This window comes from Anomaloglossus baeobatrachus, chromosome 10 (assembly GCF_048569485.1).
Source record: "Anomaloglossus baeobatrachus isolate aAnoBae1 chromosome 10, aAnoBae1.hap1, whole genome shotgun sequence".
Classification (NCBI taxonomy): Eukaryota; Metazoa; Chordata; class Amphibia; order Anura; family Aromobatidae; genus Anomaloglossus; species Anomaloglossus baeobatrachus.
In genome coordinates this window covers 13,298,848-13,321,431 of record NC_134362.1, presented here as the reverse complement: position 1 = coordinate 13,321,431, position 22,584 = coordinate 13,298,848, and the positions used below count along the sequence as shown (strand labels likewise).

The 22,584-nt window shown below is 46.9% G+C and overlaps 1 protein-coding gene across 1 annotated transcript; it reads left to right on the top strand.

The window, feature by feature from the left end:
* Positions 1-9,259: 9,259 nt before the first annotated feature.
* Positions 9,260-22,162, top strand: MDK (midkine). The gene is made up of 5 exons (XM_075326802.1): positions 9,260-9,439; positions 16,973-17,052; positions 19,812-19,973; positions 21,383-21,538; positions 21,715-22,162. The coding sequence occupies exons 2-5, from the start codon at positions 16,974-16,976 to the stop codon at positions 21,738-21,740; spliced, it is 423 nt and encodes a 140-aa protein (XP_075182917.1). The 5' UTR covers positions 9,260-9,439; position 16,973; the 3' UTR covers positions 21,741-22,162.
* Positions 22,163-22,584: the final 422 nt, after the last annotated feature.

Sequence of the window (22,584 nt, the reverse complement as noted above, 5' to 3'; positions counted from 1 at the left end):
GCTTTAGCCCCTTCACGATCAATGGGTGGTGATGACAGCGGGGAATGAGATGATGACCCCTGTCACTGGCATGACTCACCTCCTGTGAATGCCAGCAGAGCGCCAGCACTCATAGGAGAGCAGCATTTCTGCTGGTCAGAGCGATGATGATGATGATGATGAAGCATCGCTCTGATCTTCAGAGGTGATCGGACAGTGCAGGAATTAAGTCCCCTAGGAGAACTAGTAAAAGCAATAAAAAAATGTGAAAATAAACAAAAATAAAAACTCAAATTACTTCCCTTTTGCTCCACTGAAAAAAACAAAACCCACATATATTTGGTATCGCCATGTTCAGAAATGCCCAATATATCAAAATATCAAATCAATCAATCTGCTCAGCAAAGAGCGTAGCGATAAAAAATCAAAACGCCAGAATTTAATTTTTTTGTTTTTTGTTTGATCGCTGCAATAAAATACAATCACAGGCCATCAAAATATTGCATCTACCCAAAAATGGTATAATTCAAAATGTCATCTTAAGATGCAAGAAATAAGCCGTTACTGAGCCCCATAACAAAAAAATGAGAACGCTACGGGTCTCGGAAAATGGCGACAAAAATGCTATTTATTTATATTTATTTATTTTTAACATACCTGAGTTTTTTTCACCAATTAAATAAAAGTAAATCTATATATCTTCAGTATCAATGAATTCATACCCACATGGGGAATCAGATTACCAAAAAACAATTGTGGAATTGCACTTTTTTTTTTTTTGTAGTTTCAGCACTCCTGGATTTTTCCCCCCCGTTAACCCGTACAATATGGGGCAGAATGAAGAATTATTATTTATTATTATAGCGCCTTTTATTCCATGGCGCTTTACATGTTAAAAGGGTACACATAGTATGTAAAAGTACAATAATCACAAACAAAACAAGGCACAGACTGGTACAGGAGGAGAGAGGACCCTGCCCGCGAGGAGGAGAGAGGACCCTGCCCGCGAGGGATCACAGTCTACAGTAGGAGAGAGGATCCTGCCTGCGAGGGCTCAAAGTCTACAGGAGAAGAGCGGACCCTGCCCCCAAGGAGGAGAAAGGACCCTGACCACGAGGGCTCACAGTCTACAGGGGATGGATGAGGATACAGTAGGTACTTTTGAATGGTGTCAATCAAAAGTAAAACTCATCCCACAAAAAACAAGCCCTCATATGGTTATAGTGACGGAAAAATAAAAAAATGTTCTGGCTCATGGAAGACGGGAAGGAAAAACGGAAAATTGCCCGGAGGTGAAGGGGCTAGACTTGTCCTTAATTGGTCAACGCATTCCCCCACCCCAAAAAAGAAATGCAATAAAAATCCTCACAAAATCTCCTTCTCTACTCTTCTCTTATCTCCTCTTCCCACAATCGCGTACAAGATTTCTTCTGTGCCTCCCCCATACTCTGGAACACTCTACCTCAGCATATCAGACTCTCCCCTACCGTGGAAAGCTTCAAGAGGAACCTCAAGATCCACCTCTTCCAACAAGCCTACAACCTACAATAGCCCTCAGTCCAGTAGACCACTGCGCAACCAGCTCTGTCCTCACCTATTGTACCATCACCCATTCCCTGTAGACTGTGAGCCCTCGCGGGCAGGGTCTTCTCTCCTCCTGTAGACTGTGAGCCCTCGCGGGCAGGGTCTTCTCTCCTGTAGACTGTGAGCCCTCGCGGGCAGGGTCCTCTCTCCTCCTGTAGACTGTGAGCCCTTGCGGGCAGGGTCCTCTCTCCTCCTGTATGGGGAGATAAGGTATGCACACCAGTGACTATGTAAGGGGAATACATGAAATAGCAGAAACTGCTGTGTGAATACTGACATGAAAAATCCAATAGCTATATGTAAGAATGAAATGTGAAAAATGGAACCTGCATTACTGCCATGAATATATGAATAAAGAGAAATTTAGCTACTGAATTGATCAATGCAATAGAGCCCCAACACTACGCCAAAGTATTTCTCTACGTTGGGGTCCCTAGCTTTGTGTGTGTCCTCTCATGCAGTTAAAAAACTTACCGTGTATGGGACGCTGAGACCCAGGCTATATATACGATGTAGATTGGCAATAGGTGTGTATGGGGAGGGTTCACAAACGAAAAAGATCAGCATACAGCTCTGAAACAGCTGTGGTCACATGAAAGCTGCACTGTGATTGGTTGCTATGGACAACAAAGACTGTCATAATAAATTTGCCCTAACTCTACTAAAACAGTGAGCATCTGCTTCATTATCAACCCGTCCCCAATGTGTCATGTAATGTGACATCCCCCATTGAGTGCAGGTGTGGAGCCAGCCCAGCATTACAGTATATAGAGCAAGTGATCACATTCAAAGCCTATAAAGGGTCACAAAAAAAAAAAATCATTAACCTGTGGGGTGCCAAATTAAAAGAAATTGAAGCTTTAGCCCCTTCACGATCAATGGGTGGTGATGACAGCGGGGAATGAGATGATGACCCCTGTCACTGGCATGACTCCCCTCCTGTGAATGCCAGCAGAGCGCCAGCACTCATAGGAGAGCAGCATTTCTGCTGGTCAGAGCGATGATGATGATGATGATGATTATTGATGAAGCATCGCTCTGATCTTCAGAAGTGATCGGACAGTGCAGGAATTAAGTCCCCTAGGAGAACTAGTAAAAGCAATAAAAAATGTGAAAATAAACAAAAATAAAAACTCAAATTACTTCCCTTTTGCTCCACTGAAAAAAACAAAACCCACATATATTTGGTATCGCCATGTTCAGAAATGCCCAATATATCAAAATATCAAATCAATCAATCTGCTCAGCAAAGAGCGTAGCGATAAAAAATCAAAACGCCAGAATTTAATTTTTTTGTTTTTTGTTTGATCGCTGCAATAAAATACAATCACAGGCCATCAAAATATTGCATCTACCCAAAAATGGTATAATTCAAAATGTCATCTTAAGATGCAAGAAATAAGCCGTTACTGAGCCCCATAACAAAAAAATGAGAACGCTACGGGTCTCGGAAAATGGTGACAAAAATGCTATTTATTTATTTTTAACATACCTGAGTTTTTTTCACCAATTAAATAAAAGTAAATCTATATATCTTCGGTATCTATGAATTCATACCGACATGGGGAATCAGATTACCAAAAAACAATTGTGGAATTGCACTTTTTTTTTTTTGTAGTTTCAGCACTCCTGGATTTTTCCCCCCCGTTAACCCGTACAATATGGGGCAGAATGAAGAATTATTATTTATTATTATAGCGCCTTTTATTCCATGGCGCTCTACATGTTAAAAGGGTACACATAGTATGTAAAAGTACAATAATCACAAACAAAACAAGGCACAGACTGGTACAGGAGGAGAGAGGACCCTGCCCGCGAGGAGGAGAGAGGACCCTGCCCGCGAGGAGGAGAGAGGACCCTGCCCGCAAGGAGGAGAGAGGACCCTGCCCACGAGGGATCACAGTCTACAGTAGGAGAGAGGATCCTGCCTGCGAGGGCTCAAAGTCTACAGGAGAAGAGCGGACCCTGCCCCCAAGGAGCAGAAAGGACCCTGACCACGAGGGCTCACAGTCTACAGGGGATGGATGAGGATACAGTAGGTACTTTTGAATGGTGTCAATCAAAAGTAAAACTCATCCCACAAAAAACAAGCCCTCATATGGTTATAGTGACGGAAAAATAAAAAAATGTTCTGGCTCATGGAAGACGGGAAGGAAAAACGGAAAATTGCCCAGAGGTGAAGGGGCTAGACTTGTCCTTAATTGGTCAACGCATTCCCCCACCCCAAAAAAGAAATGCAATAAAAATCCTCACAAGATCTCCTTCTCTGCTCCTCTCTTATCTCCTCTTCCCACAATCGCGTACAAGATTTCTTCTGTGCCTCCCCCATACTCTGGAACACTCTACCTCAGCATATCAGACTCTCCCCTACCGTGGAAAGCTTCAAGAGGAACCTCAAGATCCACCTCTTCCAACAAGCCTACAACCTACAATAGCCCTCAGTCCAGTACACCACTGCGCAACCAGCTCTGTCCTCACCTATCGTACTATCACCCATTCCCTGTAGACTGTGAGCCCTCGCGGGCAGGGTCTTCTCTCCTCCTGTAGACTGTGAGCCCTCGCGGGCAGGGTCCTCTCTCCTCCTGTAGACTGTGAGCCCTCGCGGGCAGGGTCCTCTCTCCTCCTGTAGACTGTGAGCCCTCGCGGGCAGGGTCCTCTCTCCTCCTATACCAGTCTGTTTTGTACTGTTAATGATTGTTGTATGTATACCCTCTTTCACTTGTAAAGCGCCATGGAATAAATAATAATAATAATATTATAATAAATAATAATAAAAAAGCAATCAAACTCCTATCCAAATATCTCAAAATAGTGACGCTTAAATAGCAACTCGCTAAGCAAAACAAACACCAACAAACAATGAGGCCTCAACAAGAAAAAAAAAGTTACAGGTCTAAAAAACAATAAAGGTAAAAAATAAATTGTGTGTTAAAAGGTCATATTTTTTTTTCCACCGAACTTGGATTTTTTTTCTTCTTTATTGTTTTCCTGCACATTGCTGTATATTAAACATTAATGGAATCATTCTACAATTCATCCCTCAAAAAAAAGCCCTTTTCCTGTTATTGGGTTAGAGAAAAAAAAATTAATACATTTAAACCTTTTGGAAAAAGGAAGAAAAAAATTAAAGTGCAAAAATTACTACATAAAATAAAAACAATAGCCCTGGGGGGATGCGGTTAATATTTAACTTCAAATATAGTTGGCCAATATGGAAGACGCTCTTTCAAAAACTGGGATCGGAGCTCTTCCCCGGACAAAAGCGAGCTATTTTCCAGCCTGCAGCAGTAGAAGGGTTAACCTGGGGCCTGGAGTAACATCCTGCAGTAAGACATTACTCACAGCTCAACACTCAGTCGCCAGGGACTGAATCAGGCTGCTCCAGGTCAAGCGCGGGACCCCTCCATCCGCTGCTCCCATTGGAGTAGGGGCTGTAATCGGATCCTCGCTCGCTCCCCCTCGCTCTGCTGTTTCTCAAGGCACAAAGGTTTAACTGCTGGGGAGACAGAGCTGTTTGTAAACCACTCAAGATGCAGTTCATTAAAAGGAGCGGAGGGGGTAGAGAATGGGCAAGCCATCAAGTCTGACATAAAGCGGGTCTCAGTGCCCGTTTCCCCCCACCCCCGCACTCTCCGGTACCAACTTCACCCAAAAACATACGGATGAGAAAAGTTTATGAGGCGGACTGTAGAGATTACCAAAAAGTATGAAGTGACCATCTAAAAAAATACAAAAATCTACATTTAGGGGTGAAACGTGAAGGGTTGACAGAACGGAAACGTCTCGATCGGTGCGACCTCACAAAGTTTGGACGTATCTGGCCTCATGTATTAACGGGGAACTGCAGTGACAACCAAAGATTCTCACTGAAGTGAAAGGGTTATTAACTTGGAAAGTGAAGTTTATGAAGGAGCACTGGGACCCCCTCCGATCCGGAGAATGGGGCCCTAAAATACTCCTTTAGAGTGGAGCAAAGGCCGCGCATGCGCAGCTCCTCTCCATTCATTATCTATGTTGTTAGCCTAATATACATCTTTGTGTAGCGCCCCTGAAGCCATCAGGGAGCTACAAGGTACTGCATTCCCACCGGGATGCAGGGCCTACCCCCTTAGGGACCCGGAAACCCAGTGCCGGTACCATCCAAACTCTACACAATCCCAGTTTTTCCCCAACAATCCCCCATACAATAGTACCCAGCTAGGGTCGGACCAATGGATGGCCTCCTAGAGGTGGAGCCAGTCCAGTCTACTAGTTGACCAGGTGGGAGGGGCAGGCTGTAGAGAGAGGAGACAGTAGTAAGAGAGTGAAGCTGAAGGAAGGTGTGGAGACAGACTGTTCAGTAGTGAGCAGTAACCTGGTTCTCAGCAGAGCAGTTGCTGGGGGAGTACTTCCGGAACTACGCACCCACGGGGTACAGGACCCTAGGACAAGGAGAAGCTCCAGGCAGGCTTGTTAACACCTGCACAGCGAGGGGACCATCAACGACCTCGCTGACCCTAAGAATCCGAAAACTCAGTAGCAAAGGGAGAACCAAGGACAGGACCAGAGACCCAGGACTCGCCGGTAGGGTCCTCTCTCCTCCTTGCAGGCAGGTTCCTCTCTCCACTGCGTGGGCAGGGACCTCTCCTCCTCACGAGCAGGGTCCTCTCTCCTCCTCGCGGGCAGGTTCCTCTCTCCTCCTCGCGGGCAGGGTCCTCTCTCCTCCTTGCGGGCAGGGTCCTCTCTCCTACTCGCGGGCAGGGTCCTCTCTCCTCCTTGCAGGCAGGTTCCTCTCTCCACTGCGTGGGCAGGGACCTCTCCTCCTCACGAGCAGGGTCCTCTCTCCTCCTCGCGGGCAGGTTCCTCTCTCCTCCTCGCGGGCAGGGTCCTCTCTCCTCCTTGTGGGCAGGGTCCTCTCTACTCCTTGCGGACAGGGTCCTCTCTCATCCTGTACCAGTGTGTGTTTTGTATTGTTCATGATTATTGTACTTGTTTTTATTATGTCTTCCACTTTTCACTTGTAAAGCGCCATGGAATACATGGCGCTATAATAATAAATATTATTATTATTATTATTATTATTAATCAGCTCAGTATTGGGTACCATTTCCAGCTGGTGATTAGCCTGACTTTTAGGCTATGTGCCCACTTGTGTGCGCTCTGCACAGCAGCGCAACGTCACTGCATGTGCGCTTCAGAGCGCAGCTGAAAAGCTCCGTTCTGAAGCTTTGGTGACTGCCGATTTCATGCGCTCTGAGTGCAGCCCCTCCCATAGACAGAGCGGGGGCTGCATGCAAAGCGCACGAAAGAAGTGACATGTTGCTTTTTTTTAGAAAACAGCGCGTCGGCAGTAGCTGAAGCGCTGCGTTCTAATACGCCACGTGGGCATGGATTAGGCACAATCTTCATAGACTGTGCAGGGGACGCAGGATGCATGCAGTTACGCTGCGGTGCAGATCGCAGCGTAACTGCATGAAAATACGCCACGTGGGCACATAGCCTTAGTGAAGATGGTAGTTTTGGGGTACAACCACTCTTGGTGTCCTCAGATACATACCTTGCCACTAGTTATAGCACCAGGAGGAGCGCCATTCCAGCACCCATTCTAGGTCTATGGGAGGTTGGGCTTGGTCATAAATGCTTTGGGGCATGACCCTGTTGGCCACTTTTGGCCCCTAGATGACCGCCTGACCTCTTCCACAACCATCCCCCTAGCCTCGGAACAAATAGATGCATCACTCCAAAGGGGGTACGGAGGAAAATGATGTTTCTCCTTTTCAGTATCTTAATCAGGTGTGGACATATCATTGGTGCAACCTTAGGGGCTCATTTCTACCTCCAAAACAGGTGGAATTGTCCATTTTGATGTGTTATTGGACTGAGAAGGGCCCATATGTTGTTCTTGCACAGGGGCCCTCTTCTGTCTGTGTCCCCCAGTACTCTTAATAAAAAGAACTTACTACATACTTCATATCCCAACTACTCTTATTCCCGTCACCGGCAGTCTGAGTCTGACCACAAAGAGAGATTCCATCATCTTCATAGTTGTGAGAGTGTACAGACCCGTCACCATGATGCACAGTAATCCCACAGACTCGCTATTATATGGTTCTTCATGACTGGCAGATCCCAGGTGCGGATATTAGTAATGGAGGATATAAGGGTTTAGAGGGTGCAGTCCATTCATATATATATTTATACTATTTATGTGGTCAAATCAATCTGATTGTGAAGAAGGAAGGTCCGGGGTTCTTCAGATCCGTGAGGTCATCGTTCATCCCCATTAGGAGGTAAATAGGGCCGGGACCGTGTGAGTAACCTCAACTGGAGTGAGGAAGGAAACTAGGAATAGGCTCAGACATCTTCAGATGTTCTTCAGATGTTCTTCAGATGTTCCTCAGATGTTCCTCAGATGGGCATGTGCTTTAGGTAAGTGGTCTCGTGGTTTATACCTTATGTTTTTTCCTCTGAGGACAGAAGAACAAGCTTCCATTGGGAGGTTTTCTTATTTTTCTCTACTGGTAGTTTTGCCAATTTTATTTTTTTTTTTTAGATACACTAAAAAATATTTTAATCAGCTGGACAATAAAGTGTGATCCCATTTACAGTGGTCCTCTCATTGATGCCCGTTCTGCCGCTGACCCAGTCTTCATTGCAGCCAATGACAAATAATTGACCAAGTGGGCACTTCAAGACATTTCGGGACCAGGATGTTGGAACCCTCTTTAAAAACCCCAAGAAAAATATAGTTTTTAAAGAAAAGTGTGATTTGGCCCTTTAAGAAAGTCCCATCAACTTGTAGCACTACATGGTACTAGTTGGATTGATAAGATAACCACCTATAATATGGCCTGACCAGATCCACCAGATCAGGAGCTGTTTTTACTTATTATTCTGGCTCATGAAGGGAGGTCTTAACTGGAGAATCTCATTATGACATCTATATACCCTAAAAACACATATGGACAAGGGTTGTCCTGATGAGACCACACAAAAGTCAAAGCTGTAGGGGGGTGTAGAGGACACAGAGACAGCACAATATATACATACAGTGCCAAAAAAAGACCCCACCCCCCTAAATATTTTAAGCATTTGTAGACTGATCATATTTTTGTGTCCCTATGACAGACGTAACACATGACACCCACCATGATGAACGAGACAAACTTGATAGGGTTCTACGGTGATACGGTTTGGTTCTGTAAATTCTCTCGGCTGTCTAGGTAAAATATATCTTTGTACCGTGTTAGCCGGTAGAGATAAAAAATTGTTTAAAAGAACTCAAGTCCTCAGTGGTTGATACCTTTTAATGGCTAACTGAAAAGATGGTAATAATAGCAAGCTTTCGAGACTACTCAGGTCTCTTCTTCAGGCTCATTGAGGACTTCAGTTCTTTTAAACAATTTCTCGGCTGTCTAGGGATTTAATACAAAAGTAAAACGCATCTTAATACGGATGTCTGAAAGAGTCCAAGGTTTGTAGCTAATAGGTTAACATGTGCTTGCCCCAATGTCCTCAGTTTTCGGGAAGGGTGCTCACAAGTGTGACACATTCCAGCACACTAAGGGCTTCGAGGTAAAGAGCCAAATCCTCCGATTTGCAGAGTCCAGATTTGGCACAGCTGGCTAATGTGAAATGGCTAGCATAGCCCACCCCTCCCCTTTCACCACCTCCTCCCCACTTCTTTATACTTTAGGGGGAGGGTTGGAGCTGGGCAGAGTTTGGGAAAACTCCCTACTGGTGTCAGCTGAGCAGATAATTGAAAGGTTTCTGTCCGACTAGCTGGAACTAGTTGGGAAACACAAAGGAAGAGATAAGAACACTGCGCTCCTTGTACTTCCACCCCATCCAACCAAACAACCAGGACCAGGAGACTGCGACTAAAGCCAGGGCACAGGTAGGAACCACGTCTACTACTTCTGTCCTAATCTAAGGAACTCAGGAGGGCTGCAAAAAGTTTTGAAAAAGTTTAGAAGTAGTTTTGTACTTTAGCTTTTGAGACCAAGTCTTTGGATGTAGTAGAGAAATGTTATCCTTCAAGTATCCCATGGGTTAAGGGTTTGGAGGTCCTTAGCATATACTTATACGTTGGCGATTGATTGCCCCCAGACTTTACAAGATACAGGATTGCATCTTGTTCAGGCAAGTTAAGGAGATGGACTCCTTAGCATGTAGATGAATGCATCTGTAACTTGCCCGAACAAGATGCTTCCTCCCAAGACAACCAGCAATCTTTAGAGCCACTTATTCAAGGTCACAAGGGTCTTGACCCCAGAGATGTTCAAATCACCTCCTCCCCCAAATTGCTGGAGGAGATCAGTATATTAGTAAAGAGTTGAGTTTTTCGGGTCATGGAGTATTAAAGAGGTAAGAAGAAGGATGCCGGTATAGATGGGGGAGAGCTGGTACCACCACCGAGAAAGAAAACTTCTCAAAGTTTTTACATGCAAAAAGTTTTGTATTATTTAATAATGTTTTCTTTGTCTGTTGGAACGCGTCGACCCCCTCCGCCCCCCCTTACCCTTGTTTCTTTCCCCTGCAAAGGCCTCTTGGCACCGTTTAAATGACAAAAGCAGTCGTATAATTCATAAATCAGTATGATCCTTCCTATGCAGACAGGGGATAAAAACCTTCTTTATTCTGGTACCTACAAAAGAATGTTCCCCTCGAATTCCACCCACTTTATCCAAAAAGTGCCCCCTGGGGAGCCTAAGAATAAATTCACTCTTCCAGTCATAGGAGGACAACAATGACCCGGAGAGTCACCTACCAAATCCACTGCTCAGATAGGCAAGGATCGGAAGAAATACAAACTCAAGATTTTATAACTTTCACATTATATATTGAGACGTTCCTTCATTTTTTTTTTATGTTTTTGTTATTTGCTGTGTAAATCTAATTGCCCCATTATCATGAAAAATACACGAGTAGCCAAAAAAAAAGTGAAGTGTTAATTCCTTGGGAAGTTTTATGGCAAAAAGACAAAAGAAGTTTTATTAGTAAAGTGTAAACAAAGGAAATTGAAGGAAATGTTGGATGGGGGATTGGGCCGACAATGACCCCCGTGTGCAGCGTCTTGGAATATATTGGGTCAAGCATATAATAGCTGATACACCATGTGCTATGACCGGGGGAAATGGGACAATTTTAGAGAACATTTTTGGAAGTTTTTCTTTTTTTCCCTCTAATATAAAAATGTCACTTATAAAATGCCGACAAGTGCCCGAATTAAATCTTCGTTTCCCGGCCTCTTACGTATTCATCCCTCTCTTGTTAACCTCAATGGCTCTTCCCCACTCCATTAAACTCCATTAAACTCTCTCATGTGGCTTCTCAAATATTTATGCAGCTTTTATTATGCTGTATTTGACCGACATCCAAAAGCTCTCGACCTGCGGATTCCCTAACGAGCGAGAGTTCCCCATTTCCTTAAGCGCTGCGATCCAGTTAAAGTTAATTGGGTAATTAATGCGTAATCCTGAATTTGGAGACGCGAACAGGACGTGAAATGTTGGGATTGAACCTGTGCACGCTTTAAATCCCCAGAAGTTGTGGCTCTCGGCCAACGCTAACATTAGATTATTGACTTTAAAAGGGGAAAAAAAGAGAAATGAGGATCGAGACCATTATGGAGTTGATTTATAAAAAGCCTCAACTGCTAGAAGCGCAGAAGTATAAAGTGATGATATATGAATGGAGAGATAATGAGAAGAATACAAATAGATAGCAATATATATAGTCATATGTTAGGAGTCCCAATGATGGCCAGTCGTGGCCTCTCTTACATGAGGGAGTTCGGTACGAATGGTCTTCAACAATGGCAAAACTTTACTCATTGAAGGCTTGACCAATATGTTCAATCATTGTTCACATCTACATGGGCCCCCTCTGGTCGCTGGGGTTACTCTATGAAATCCACCCTTTGTGCTCATCTTCTCCATGTTGGTCACCCAAGTTGGCCTCTGGTCCGGAAGGAGCACCTTCTTCAGGAGCAGTAAAGCCTCTCTTGGATCTGGCTGTTTTGTTTGTGAGCTTTTTCAGACACTCACCTCCTTCTTCGTAACACCTTGCTCACTCTTTCAGGTGTTCCACTTTGCCCTCCCCTGAAGCCCTCACACATTATGGGTTGTGATGAGCGGGCACTGCCATGCTCGGGAGTTCAGTATTCGTATCTAGTGATGAGTGAACACTACCATGCTCAGTACTCAAAACTAGAGATGAGCGAGCACTACCATGCTCAGGTGCTCAGTACTCGTAACTAGTGATGAGCGAGCACTACCATGCTCAGGTGCTCAGTACTGGTAACTAGTGATGAACGGGCACTACTGTGCTCGGTACTCGTAACTAGTGATGAGCGGGCACTACCATGCTCTGGGGCTCAGTACTCGTAACTAGTGATGAGTGGGCACTACCATGCTCTGGGGCTCAGTACTCGTAACTAGTGATGAGTGGGCACTACCATGCTCTGGGGCTCAGTACTCGTAACTAGTGATGAGTGGGCACTACCATGCTCGGGGGCTCAGTACTGGTAACTAGTGATGAGTGGGCACTACCATGCTCAGTACTCAAAACTAGAGATGAGCAAGCACTACCATGCTCAGTACTCGTAACAAGTGATGAGTGGGCACTACCATGCTCGGGTGCTCAGTACTGGTAACTAGTGATGAGCGGGCACTACCATGCTCGGGGGCTCAGTACTCGTAACTAGTGATGAGTGGGCACTACCATGCTTGGGTGCTCATTACTTGTAACCATCACTTGGATTCTCCAATGGGCACGACTCGAGTACCCAAGTATAATAGAAGTCAATGGGGAACTTGAGCATTTCACTGAAAGATTTCCCATAAAAATGCTTGAGTTCCCCATGGACTTCCATTATACTCAAGTTGCGCTCATCCGAGCATCCAACTGCTCGTTATAAGTATCAAGCACCCGAGCATGGTAGTTCGCGCTCCTCACTAATTACAGGACTTCTCTCCTAACAGGACAGGTTTCCTTCTCCATTCCCTAGAACTGGTCCAAGGTTCCTCTACCAGGGTCAGCCTCAGAGGCAATCTCCAATCTGTGACATAGCCTGGGGGGCACACTACATCTGACAGATGTGAAAAGGGACCTTTAAGTCTTGACCACCAAACCCAAGGCTCACTCCAGAATGCCAACTGTGGGAAACCGGCTACGCAAATTGCCCGATTTCAGCCCGGTATGCCCAAAATTTGGAGAGATTGTCTCGAATTTTGACCCATTCTTGACAAATTTGGGATAGTTGACAGGTATATCAACAAGTGTCAGATACCACAGGATCCTCAAGACATCTGCAACAGACCCAAGTAGAGGGAACGTGGCCCTTCAGTAGCCTCGGCCACCTCTCCAGTGTGTATTCAAGTTATTCTTACCCTAGGAGAGTTGGGTTGTAAGACATTTTGTCCAGGAAAAATAAGGACTGGATAGGATAAAACTAATTAATCCAATACTGCCAAATATATAATTCAAGAACAAACCATGTTCAGAAGCCCCTTTACTTCATGACAAGACCCCGACATATGTGGCACGAGGTAGATGAAGACTCCTGTTACCGATTTTGCTCTGGGGCTCAGACGTTCTGACTCTGGTGGGCCGCCTTCCATAGTGGGCTTCATGGTTCTCCAGATTCCTTCACATATACCAGTTATGACCAGAGGCAGGAATTTGGGTGGGGGGGGGGGGTTTAGCTGAAGCTGTGATTTTAGAATATTTCCCTGGATGTATTATATAGTGATGTAGCGGAGATTGTCAGCATAAATGGTTGAGTTATTGAGCGTTTGCCTTAGTTACAATGGACACGTTCAGCTCTGCTTCATCCAGACGCACCATGTGGAGGGATTTGTCATGCTAAATTTGGATATAGTGATGGTGCACCATGAACGCTCCGTTCCTCAGGTACAGCAGAGCTGTGTTTGTCATTATGAACTCATTTTCTTTTTTTCCCTTCATGTCTGACTTTTTATGGCTGCGCAGCACCAGGATTAAGGGATCTGGTGCACATGACTGGCTGCAGTGTGAAGCAAGGCAGTATAGGCCCCAGGTGGGAATTTTTCTCCTGGGGGAAGCACCATGCTGGGTCCTGTGGCTGGAATGTGCCGGAGGCTATTAGCCCGGCATTGTATAGGGCATAGAAGAAACATGCGCCAGATGTCAGCAGAACTGGACCACAAAGCTGTAACACACGAGGGGGGGGCGACCTTTCAGGGGGTCATCTACTTAATTTGTGAAAGCCGAGCTTCTTATATATTCTTGATATGCCATATTATATACAGTATCTGGAGAGCAATGCATGAAACCGTGGCCATCTCTGATGTGGTTGACGGACACTTTGCATCTCTTGATAGGTCCAAGAGGTGGAACCTTCTTATATCTATGATCATTATGGCCTCCACTGATGAGCATGATGCAGGGCAGGCACACTGGCTGTTTCTCCGCTGCCTCTTGAGTACAGTACCCCATATACATTTGCTGTGTCCAGTACTGCATCTCAGCCCTTTGGTCCTACGTTGCAGTACCTAGGAAGAGCGGAGTGATGCTCCGGAGAGGGGCGCTGACTGTTCTGCTGATCACTCTGGGTCCCAGGGGTATGGGACCTGACCACTAAAGTGAAAACAAATCAGCTTAGCAATCAGATGGGGTATAGAAGGGACTATAGCTTATACAAGAGTCCGAACTGTCCTTGCATTTGAAGAACCATTTGACTGCATCCCATCTACCTAGTTGCTGTAGGTGGTTGACAGTTTGAGACGGCGCAGTCAATCTGCTGCCCCAAACTGCGGTCTCCCATGATATGTGCAAAGACAGATTTCCTGTGCAGATTCGGAGAATCACAGGAGCCTGAGATCTTACAATCTGGCTTCAGGCTCTAAAGATAAGGCCTTGCAAGCGTGTGCTTCTTGGCTAGGAAACCAGCCACTGCTGATAGACTGCAGGGACTTCAGGTGGCCGGCAACCTAGACATGGAGCAGTCCACCATAGAAGACCGGCCACTGCTGATAGACTGCAGGGACTTCAGGTGGCCGGCAACCTATACATGGAGCAGTCCACCATAGAAGACTGGCCAGTGCTGATAGACTGCAGGGTGGCAGGTAACCTAGACATGGAGCAGTCCACCATAGAAGACCATCCAGGGATGATAGACTGCAGGGTGGCCAGTAACCTAGAAATGGAGCAGTCCACCATAGAAGACCATCCAGGGATGATAGACTGCAGGGAGGCCAGTAACCTAGACATGGAGCAGTCCACCATAGAAGACTGGCCAGTGCTGATAGACTGCAGGGTGGCCGGTAACCTAGACATGGAGCAGTCCACCATTTCCCCATAGAAGACCAGCCAGTGCTGATAGACTGCAGGGTGGCCAGTAACCTAGATATGGAGCAGTCCACCATAGAAGACCATCCAGGGATGATAGACTGCAGGGTGGCCGGCAACCTAGAAATGGAGCAGTCCACCATAGAAGACTGTCCAGTGCTGATAGACTGCAGGGTGGCTGGTGACCTAGACATGGAGCAGTCCACCATAGACCGGCCAGTGCTGATAGACTGCAGGGAGGCCGGTAACCTAGACATGGAGCAGTCCACCATAGACCGGCCAGTGCTGATAGACTGCAGGGTGGCCAGTAACCTAGACATGGAGCAGTCCACCATAGACCGGCCAGTGCTGATAGACTGCAGGGTGGCCGGTAACCTAGACATGGAGCAGTCCACCATAGACCGGCCAGTGCTGATAGACTGCAGGGAGGCCGGTAATCTAGACATGGAGCGGGCCACCATAGACCATCCAGGGATGATAGACTGCAGAGAGGCCGGTAATCTAGACATGGAGCGGGCCACCATAGACCGGCCAGTGCTGATAGACTGCAGGGAGGCCAGTAACCTAGACATGGAGCAGTCCACCATAGAAGACCGGCCAGGGATGATAGACTGCAGGGTGGCCAGTAACCTAGACATGGAGCAGTCCACCATAGAAGACCATCCAGGGATGATAGACTGCAGGGTGGCCGGTAACCTAGACATGGAGCAGTCCACCATAGACCGGCCAGTGCTGATAGACTGCAGGGAGGCCGGTAACCTAGACATGGAGCAGTCCACCATAGACCGGCCAGTGCTGATAGACTGCAGGGAGGCCAGTAACCTAGACATGGAGCAGTCCACCATAGAAGACCATCCAGGGATGATAGACTGCAGGGTGGCCAGTAACCTAGACATGGAGCAGTCCACCATATACCGGCCAGTGCTGATAGACTGCAGGGAGGCCGGTAACCTAGACATGGAGCAGTCCACCATAGAAGACCATCCAGGGATGATAGACTGCAGGGAGGCCAGTAACCTAGACATGGAGCAGTCCACCATAGACCGGCCAGGGATGATAGACTGCAGGGAGGCCAGTAACCTAGACATGGAGCAGTCCACCATAGACCGGCCAGGGATGATAGACTCCAGGGTGGCCGGTAACCTAGACATGGAGCAGTCCACCATAGAAGACCGGCCAGGGATGATAGACTGCAGGGTGGCCGGTAACCTAGACATGGAGCAGTCCACCATAGAAGACCGGCCAGGGATGATAGACTGCAGGGTGGCCGGTAACCTAGACATGGAGCAGTCCACCATAAAACTAAAAATCCATCCATTCTGGAGAACAAAGAGGATTGTTAATCAGAGGTGTTTGTTTTTACAATTTTACCCATTTACCAAGGCGAGTTTAACCCCTTTAAGTGAAATATCCCCCGGGCTATAGATCCTGAAGTTATTCTTGGGCTGGTAAACAATAATGGAGCCTGTGGACCCTGCATACATAATGGGAGGCGTCACCCACTATAAGTAGCTCTCAGTGAGATTTCCCCTTCAGTCTTTGATGGAGAACAATAGGCCTCTGTTGTAAGTGACTAGAAGAAAGTGTTTCTCAGATGAGAGGCCTGAAGGACAGGAACGTGGCTGCAATGGCTTCCTCATCCATGACATTAAAAAGTGATCACACGTGGCCGGGAATGGACGTCCTTCTACATGGTCACTTCAGAAGGGATTTGTCATTTGCAAATGTCCGGCTGTTGGATTACGGATCATGCATTTATTTGACAACCACTGAATAAAAAAATAAATGGGATCAAAAACCCAATTTCACATGGAATTTTCATAGTCATTTACAAGAGAGTTCCCTTCTGGAGGTCCCGCCGACCACACATGATACACACCGCCCATTGATTTTAATGAAAATTGTGCAATACCTCATTTATACGGTGGTGGCGCTGCAGGAAAATTAAACAGTTCAAGGCGGATCAGGGCAGAAATGTCGCCTGCGAGGGCTCTTCTAACAATCAGACGTTACATTATATACAGCATGTGATTGTTGACCGTTGAATTATTCATCGTCATGGTCACTTGGTAACTTTAACTTTCTTCTCGTCCCCCAGGATGGACCTGCGAGCTTTGTGCGTCATTGTGTTGGTGGCAATCCTGGCTGTGAGTTCTCAGGCTGCTAAAAACAAAAAAGGTAGGACTGGTAATTTTTTTAGTCAATCACTTTATTGTCTGTACGTTCAGTGTACGCAGTGAAAGCTCCTGACTCGTGTCCATGGGTCTCCATTTGGTCTCAGTCTCACTGGTATACCCGAAAAAAGGCTTGGATGAGTTTAGTGAAGCTAATGATGAGCGGGCACTACCATGCTCGGGAGCTTGGTACTCATAACTAATGATGAGTGGGCACTACCATGCTCAGGTGCTCAGTACTGGTAACTAGTGATGAGTGGGCACTACCATGCTCGGGTGCTCAGTACTGGTAACTAGTGATGAGCGGGCACTACCATGCTCAGGTGCTCAGTACTGGTAACTAGTGATGAGTGGGCACTACCATGCTCGGGTGCTCAGTACTGGTAACTAGTGATGAGTGGGCACTACCATGCTCGGGTGCTCAGTACTGGTAACTAATGATGAGTGGGCACTACCATGCTCAGGTGCTCAGTACTGGTAACTAGTGATGAGTGGGCACTACCATGCTCGGGTGCTCAGTACTGGTAACTAGTGATGAGCGGGCACTACCATGCTCAGGTGCTCAGTACTGGTAACTAGTGATGAGCGGGCACTACCATGCTCAGGTGCTCAGTACTGGTAACTAGTGATGAGCGGGCACTACCATGCTCAGGTGCTCAGTACTGGTAACTAGTGATGAGTGGGCACTACCATGCTCAGGTGCTCAGTACTGGTAACTAGTGATGAGTGGGCACTACCATACTCAGGTGCTCAGTACTGGTAACTAGTGATGAGCGGGCACTACCATGCTCGGGTGCTCAGTACTGGTAACTAGTGATGAGCGGGCACTACCATGCTCGGGTGCTCAGTACTAGTAACTAGTGATGAGTGGGCACTACCATGCTCGGGTGCTCAGTACTGGTAACTAGTGATGAGTGGGCACTACCATGCTCGGGTGCTTAGTACTGGTAACTAGTGATGAGCGGGCACTACCATGCTCGGGTGCTCAGTACTGGTAACTAGTGATGAGTGGACACTACCATGCTCGGGTGCTTAGTACTGGTAACTAGTGATGAGCGGGCACTACCATGCTCAGGTGCTCAGTACTGGTAACTAGTGATGAGTGGGCACTACCATGCTCGGGTGCTTAGTACTGGTAACTAGTGATGAGCGGGCACTACCATGCTCAGGTGCTCAGTACTGGTAACTAGTGATGAGCGGGCACTACCATGCTTGGGTGCTCAGTACTGGTAACTAGTGATGAGTGAGCACTACCATGCTCGGGTGCTCAGTACTGGTAACTAGTGATGAGCGGGCACTACCATGCTCAGGTGCTCAGTACTGGTAACTAGTGATGAGCGGGCACTACCATGCTCGGGTGCTCAGTACTGGTAACTAGTGATGAGCGGGCACTACCATGGTTGGGTGCTCAGTACTGCTAACTAGTGATGAGCGGGCACTACCATGCTCAGGTGCTCAGTACTGGTAACTAGTGATGAGCGGGCACTACCATGCTCAGGTGCTCAGTACTGGTAACTAGTGATGAGCAGGCACTACCATGCTCGGGTGCTCAGTACTGCTAACTAGTGATGAGCGGGCACTACCATGCTCAGGTGCTCAGTACTGGTAACTAGTGAGAGCGGGCACTACCATGCTCGGGTGATCAGTACTGGTAACTAGTGAGAGCGGGCACTACCATGCTCGGGTGCTCAGTACTGGTAACTAGTGATGAGCGGGCACTACCATGCTCGGGAGCTCAGTACTGGTAACTAGTGATGAGCGGGCACTACCATGCTCGGGTGCTCAGTACTGGTAACTAGTGATGAGTGGGCACTACCATGCTCGGGTGCTCAGTACTGGTAACTAGTGATGAGCGGGCACTACCATGCTCGGGTGCTCAGTACTGGTAACTAGTGATGAGCGGGCACTACCATGCTCGGGTGCTCAGTACATGTAACTAGTGATGAGCGGGCACTACCATGCTCGGGTGCTCAGTACTGGTAACTAGTGATGAGCGGGCACTACCATGCTCGGGTGCTCAGTACTGCTAACAAGCAGTTGGATGCCTGGATGGGTGCCACTTGAGTACCTAAGTATAATGGAAGTCAAGAGGGAACTCGAACATTTTCCTGAGGAGTTCCCAAAAAAATGCTTGAGTTTTCCATTGACTGTGTGCTCCAGTCAAGGCTGTCTGAACGTCCAACTGCTCTTATCGAGTTCTGAGCCCCTGAGCATGGTAGTGCCCACTCATCACTAGTTATCAGTACTGAGCACCTGAGCATGGTAGTGCCCGCTCATCACTAGTTACCAGTACTGAGCACCCGAGCATGGTAGTGCCCGATCATCACTAGTTACCAGTACTGAGCCCCTGAGCATGGTAGTGTCCGCTCATCACTAGTTACCAGTACAGAGCACCCGAGCATGGTAGTGCCCGCTCATCACTAGTTACCAGTACTGAGCATCCGAGCATGGTAGTGCCCGCTCATCACTAGTTACCAGTACTGAGCACCCGAGCATGGTAGTGCCCGATCATCACTAGTTACCAGTTCTGAGCCCCTGAGCATGGTAGTGCCCACTCATCACTAATGGAGACATGGCCTGTAAACTTTACAGATCAAGATGTGTGTTAAGCCTGTGCTTTATCTGGCAGAGCAGACCGCTTTGTTGCGCATATCGAGGACATATGTAAGCGGGAATGGCTGGATCCCGTAGATTTTGGCTTGACAACCTTTACCCTCTAAGTTGTCTCCAGGATTCTTACATTTTTCTTTATTACCTCATCAGAGAAGGGCAAGAAAGGAGCATCGGACTGCGTGGGATGGAAGTGGAGTCGCTGCGTCCCTAATAGCAAGGACTGTGGTGTAGGAACCCGGGAGGGAACATGCAAAGAAGAGACCAACAAACTCAAGTGCAAGATCCCCTGCAACTGGAAGAAGCCATTTGGTGGTGAGAAACCTCTAGAATCACATTCTCTATATGAAAGAACTGAACGATAATCAAGAGGTCGGTCATCGCGGGATAATCTCACGAGGGGATGCTACCCTACGGTTCTGATTTTTCTGGGGCAAAATGGACCTCTGTAGGGGCAGACTTTAGCAACCACAACAAAATGTGGATGGTTTTGGGATGTTGTGTAGTAAATGGGGTGAATACTTGTTTAATACTAGTGTCCTCTTATGAGGTAGAGTGGTCTAGGTGTGACGCCTAGGTGAATGCACATATGTAAGACATTATCCCTGGATCGTCATTTGCACCACTCTGTGCGGTGCGGTCCTAGAACTAATATCTTCCTATGAGGTGTTGGGTCAACAAAATCTCACATGACCGGGGCTTAGGGGTACGTCTCACATAGCGAGATTGCTGGTGAGTCACGGTTTTGGTGACGCAGCAGTGACCTCATTAGCGATCTCGCTGTGTGTGATACTGAGCAGCGACCCGGCCCCTGCTGTGAAATCGCTGCTCGTTACACACAGCGCTGGTTCATTTATTGGACGTTGCTCTCCCGCTGTGAAGCGCACATCGCTGTGTGTGACAGCGAGAGAGCAACGATCTGAATGTGCAGGGAGCAGGAGCCGGCGTCTGGCAGCCTGCGGTAAGTTGTAACCAAGGTAAATATTGGATAACCAAGCAAAGTCCTTTGCTTGGTTACCCGATATTTACCTTGGTTACTAGCGTCCGCCGCTCTCAGGCTGTCAGTGCCGACTCCCTGCACAAGTAGCCGGAGTACACATCGGGTAAATAAGTAAAGCGGTTTGCTTATTAACTCGATGTGTACTCTGGCTACGAGTGCAGGGAGCCAGCACTAAGCGGTGTGCGCTGGTAACCAAGGTAAATATCGGGTAACCAAGCGCTTGGTTACCCGATATTTACCTTAGTTACCAAACGCAGCATCGCTTCCACGCGTCGCTGGGGGCTGGTAGCTGGTGAGATCTGCCTGATTGACAGCTCACCAGCAACCATGTAGCGACACAGCAGCGATCCTGACCAGGTCAGATTGCTGGTGGGATTGCTGGAGCGTCGCTAAAGTGTGACGGTACCCTAAGCCCCCTTCTTATCAGCAGCATACACATTACAAAAGAGGGGGATGGGACATCGAACAGCCCTGTTATGACCACCATGAGGTTCTGACTGGCAGGAGCTGAAGACAGTAGATATTAGGACCATAAGACAGTGGCAAATTAACAAAACATATTCCAGTCTTATATAAATTGTCTCAATTTTGTTCGAATGTGGTTAGATTTTTGCAGAGACCTAATTATTAATAATTGTGGGCATGAAAGTGACCGAAACCATAATTAGAAACCCAATTTGCTAATTAATGGCCAATACAATTCTCGTTGTCTCCCATCCTGCAGCCGATTGCAAATACAAGTTTGAAAACTGGGGCGAATGTAACGTGGAAACCGGTGTGAAGAGCCGTTCTGGGACCCTGAAGAAGGCCCTCTTCGAAGCAGAGTGCAAGCAAGCCGTGCAAGCCACCAAACCATGTTCCATCAAGACCAAAACCAAAGGTGAGCCAGAGGAGTAATGGTCTCCTGTCTCCTTAAATCAAGGCCACCACTTCCCAAGACCAACTAAAAGCTGGAGAGGAGCAAAGATCCTCCTGTTTAATCCATATGAACTGTGCTGGGGAGAACTACGTTGTGTTTTAAGGGCACAAATAATTTTTGTGTATTTTTTTCCCCAGGCAAAAAAGGTAAAGGAAAGGACTAGAATGTGAGCAACCGGCACCCCAAGAATGGTCCCATGGCTTCGGCACTCTCAAGAATGATGGAATCTTCAGAAGCCCCTTAAAACCTGTTTCCAACATGCACTCTGTCCTCATCTCCCCCTCCCCATTCCCGATATTTTTATTTTTTAATCACTAATGTCTTTAGGAAGAAAAAGAAAAAAAAAAAAGCGTAAAAGAGAGGAATCTTTCCCTCCTCTGACGAGCTTAAATTGTCCTCCGAGTCCCCCCGCTTTCTTCTTACGGTCTTGTCTGATTTCTGCCGACACTGTCCCTCACGTATATAAACTACAGCCCCCTCCTCCCTATTCGTTCTGTATGTGGTTTCATATTTCTGTGTTTTTTTAGGATTTTTTTTTTTACTTTTTTTTTTTTGTTTTAAATAAATGTACAGTTTGGATTTGTAGATCTGTTGTTGGCGTTTTATTCTCAACAACTCTGAGGCCCCTGAATTAAGGGAAGACCTCCCGAACTAATGAATAAGTCGGCAAATCTCCCGTCCCCTGCGGATCGGCCTGGAACCTTATGGACTCCTGTAATTTGGGGAAGTTTCTTCATTTAGGAGGGTGGAGAGAGATGAGGAATGGGCATGGAGGTTACTGTACCTTCCAAAATGAGGTTTGGCTATGACCAGAAAAGTTGATTTTTCGTGATACAAGAAGGGATACCCCAGATACTTGCCATGAAATGTTGTCGAGTAACGGGTTTGGATCCAGCTCCAGGTTCCCGGACAGTTTAGACTGTGTGGGACCCTCAGTCATGTGATGTCATGTCACCTAAGGATGATGGGGGGGGTAATGAGACCAAATTTTACCATATATGCAGAGC

What these genes read in the sequence shown, in the direction of transcription:
- MDK (XM_075326802.1), top strand. Translation starts at nt 16,974, where the DNA reads ATGGACCTGCGAGCTTTGTGCGTCATTGTGTTGGTGGCAATCCTGGCT. An exon ending in CTGGAAGAAGCCATTTGGTG is followed by an intron (nt 19,974 to 21,382) that starts GTGAGAAACCTC and finishes CCCATCCTGCAG; the next exon opens with CCGATTGCAAATACAAGTTT. An exon ending in CATCAAGACCAAAACCAAAG is followed by an intron (nt 21,539 to 21,714) that starts GTGAGCCAGAGG and finishes TTTTTTCCCCAG; the next exon opens with GCAAAAAAGGTAAAGGAAAG.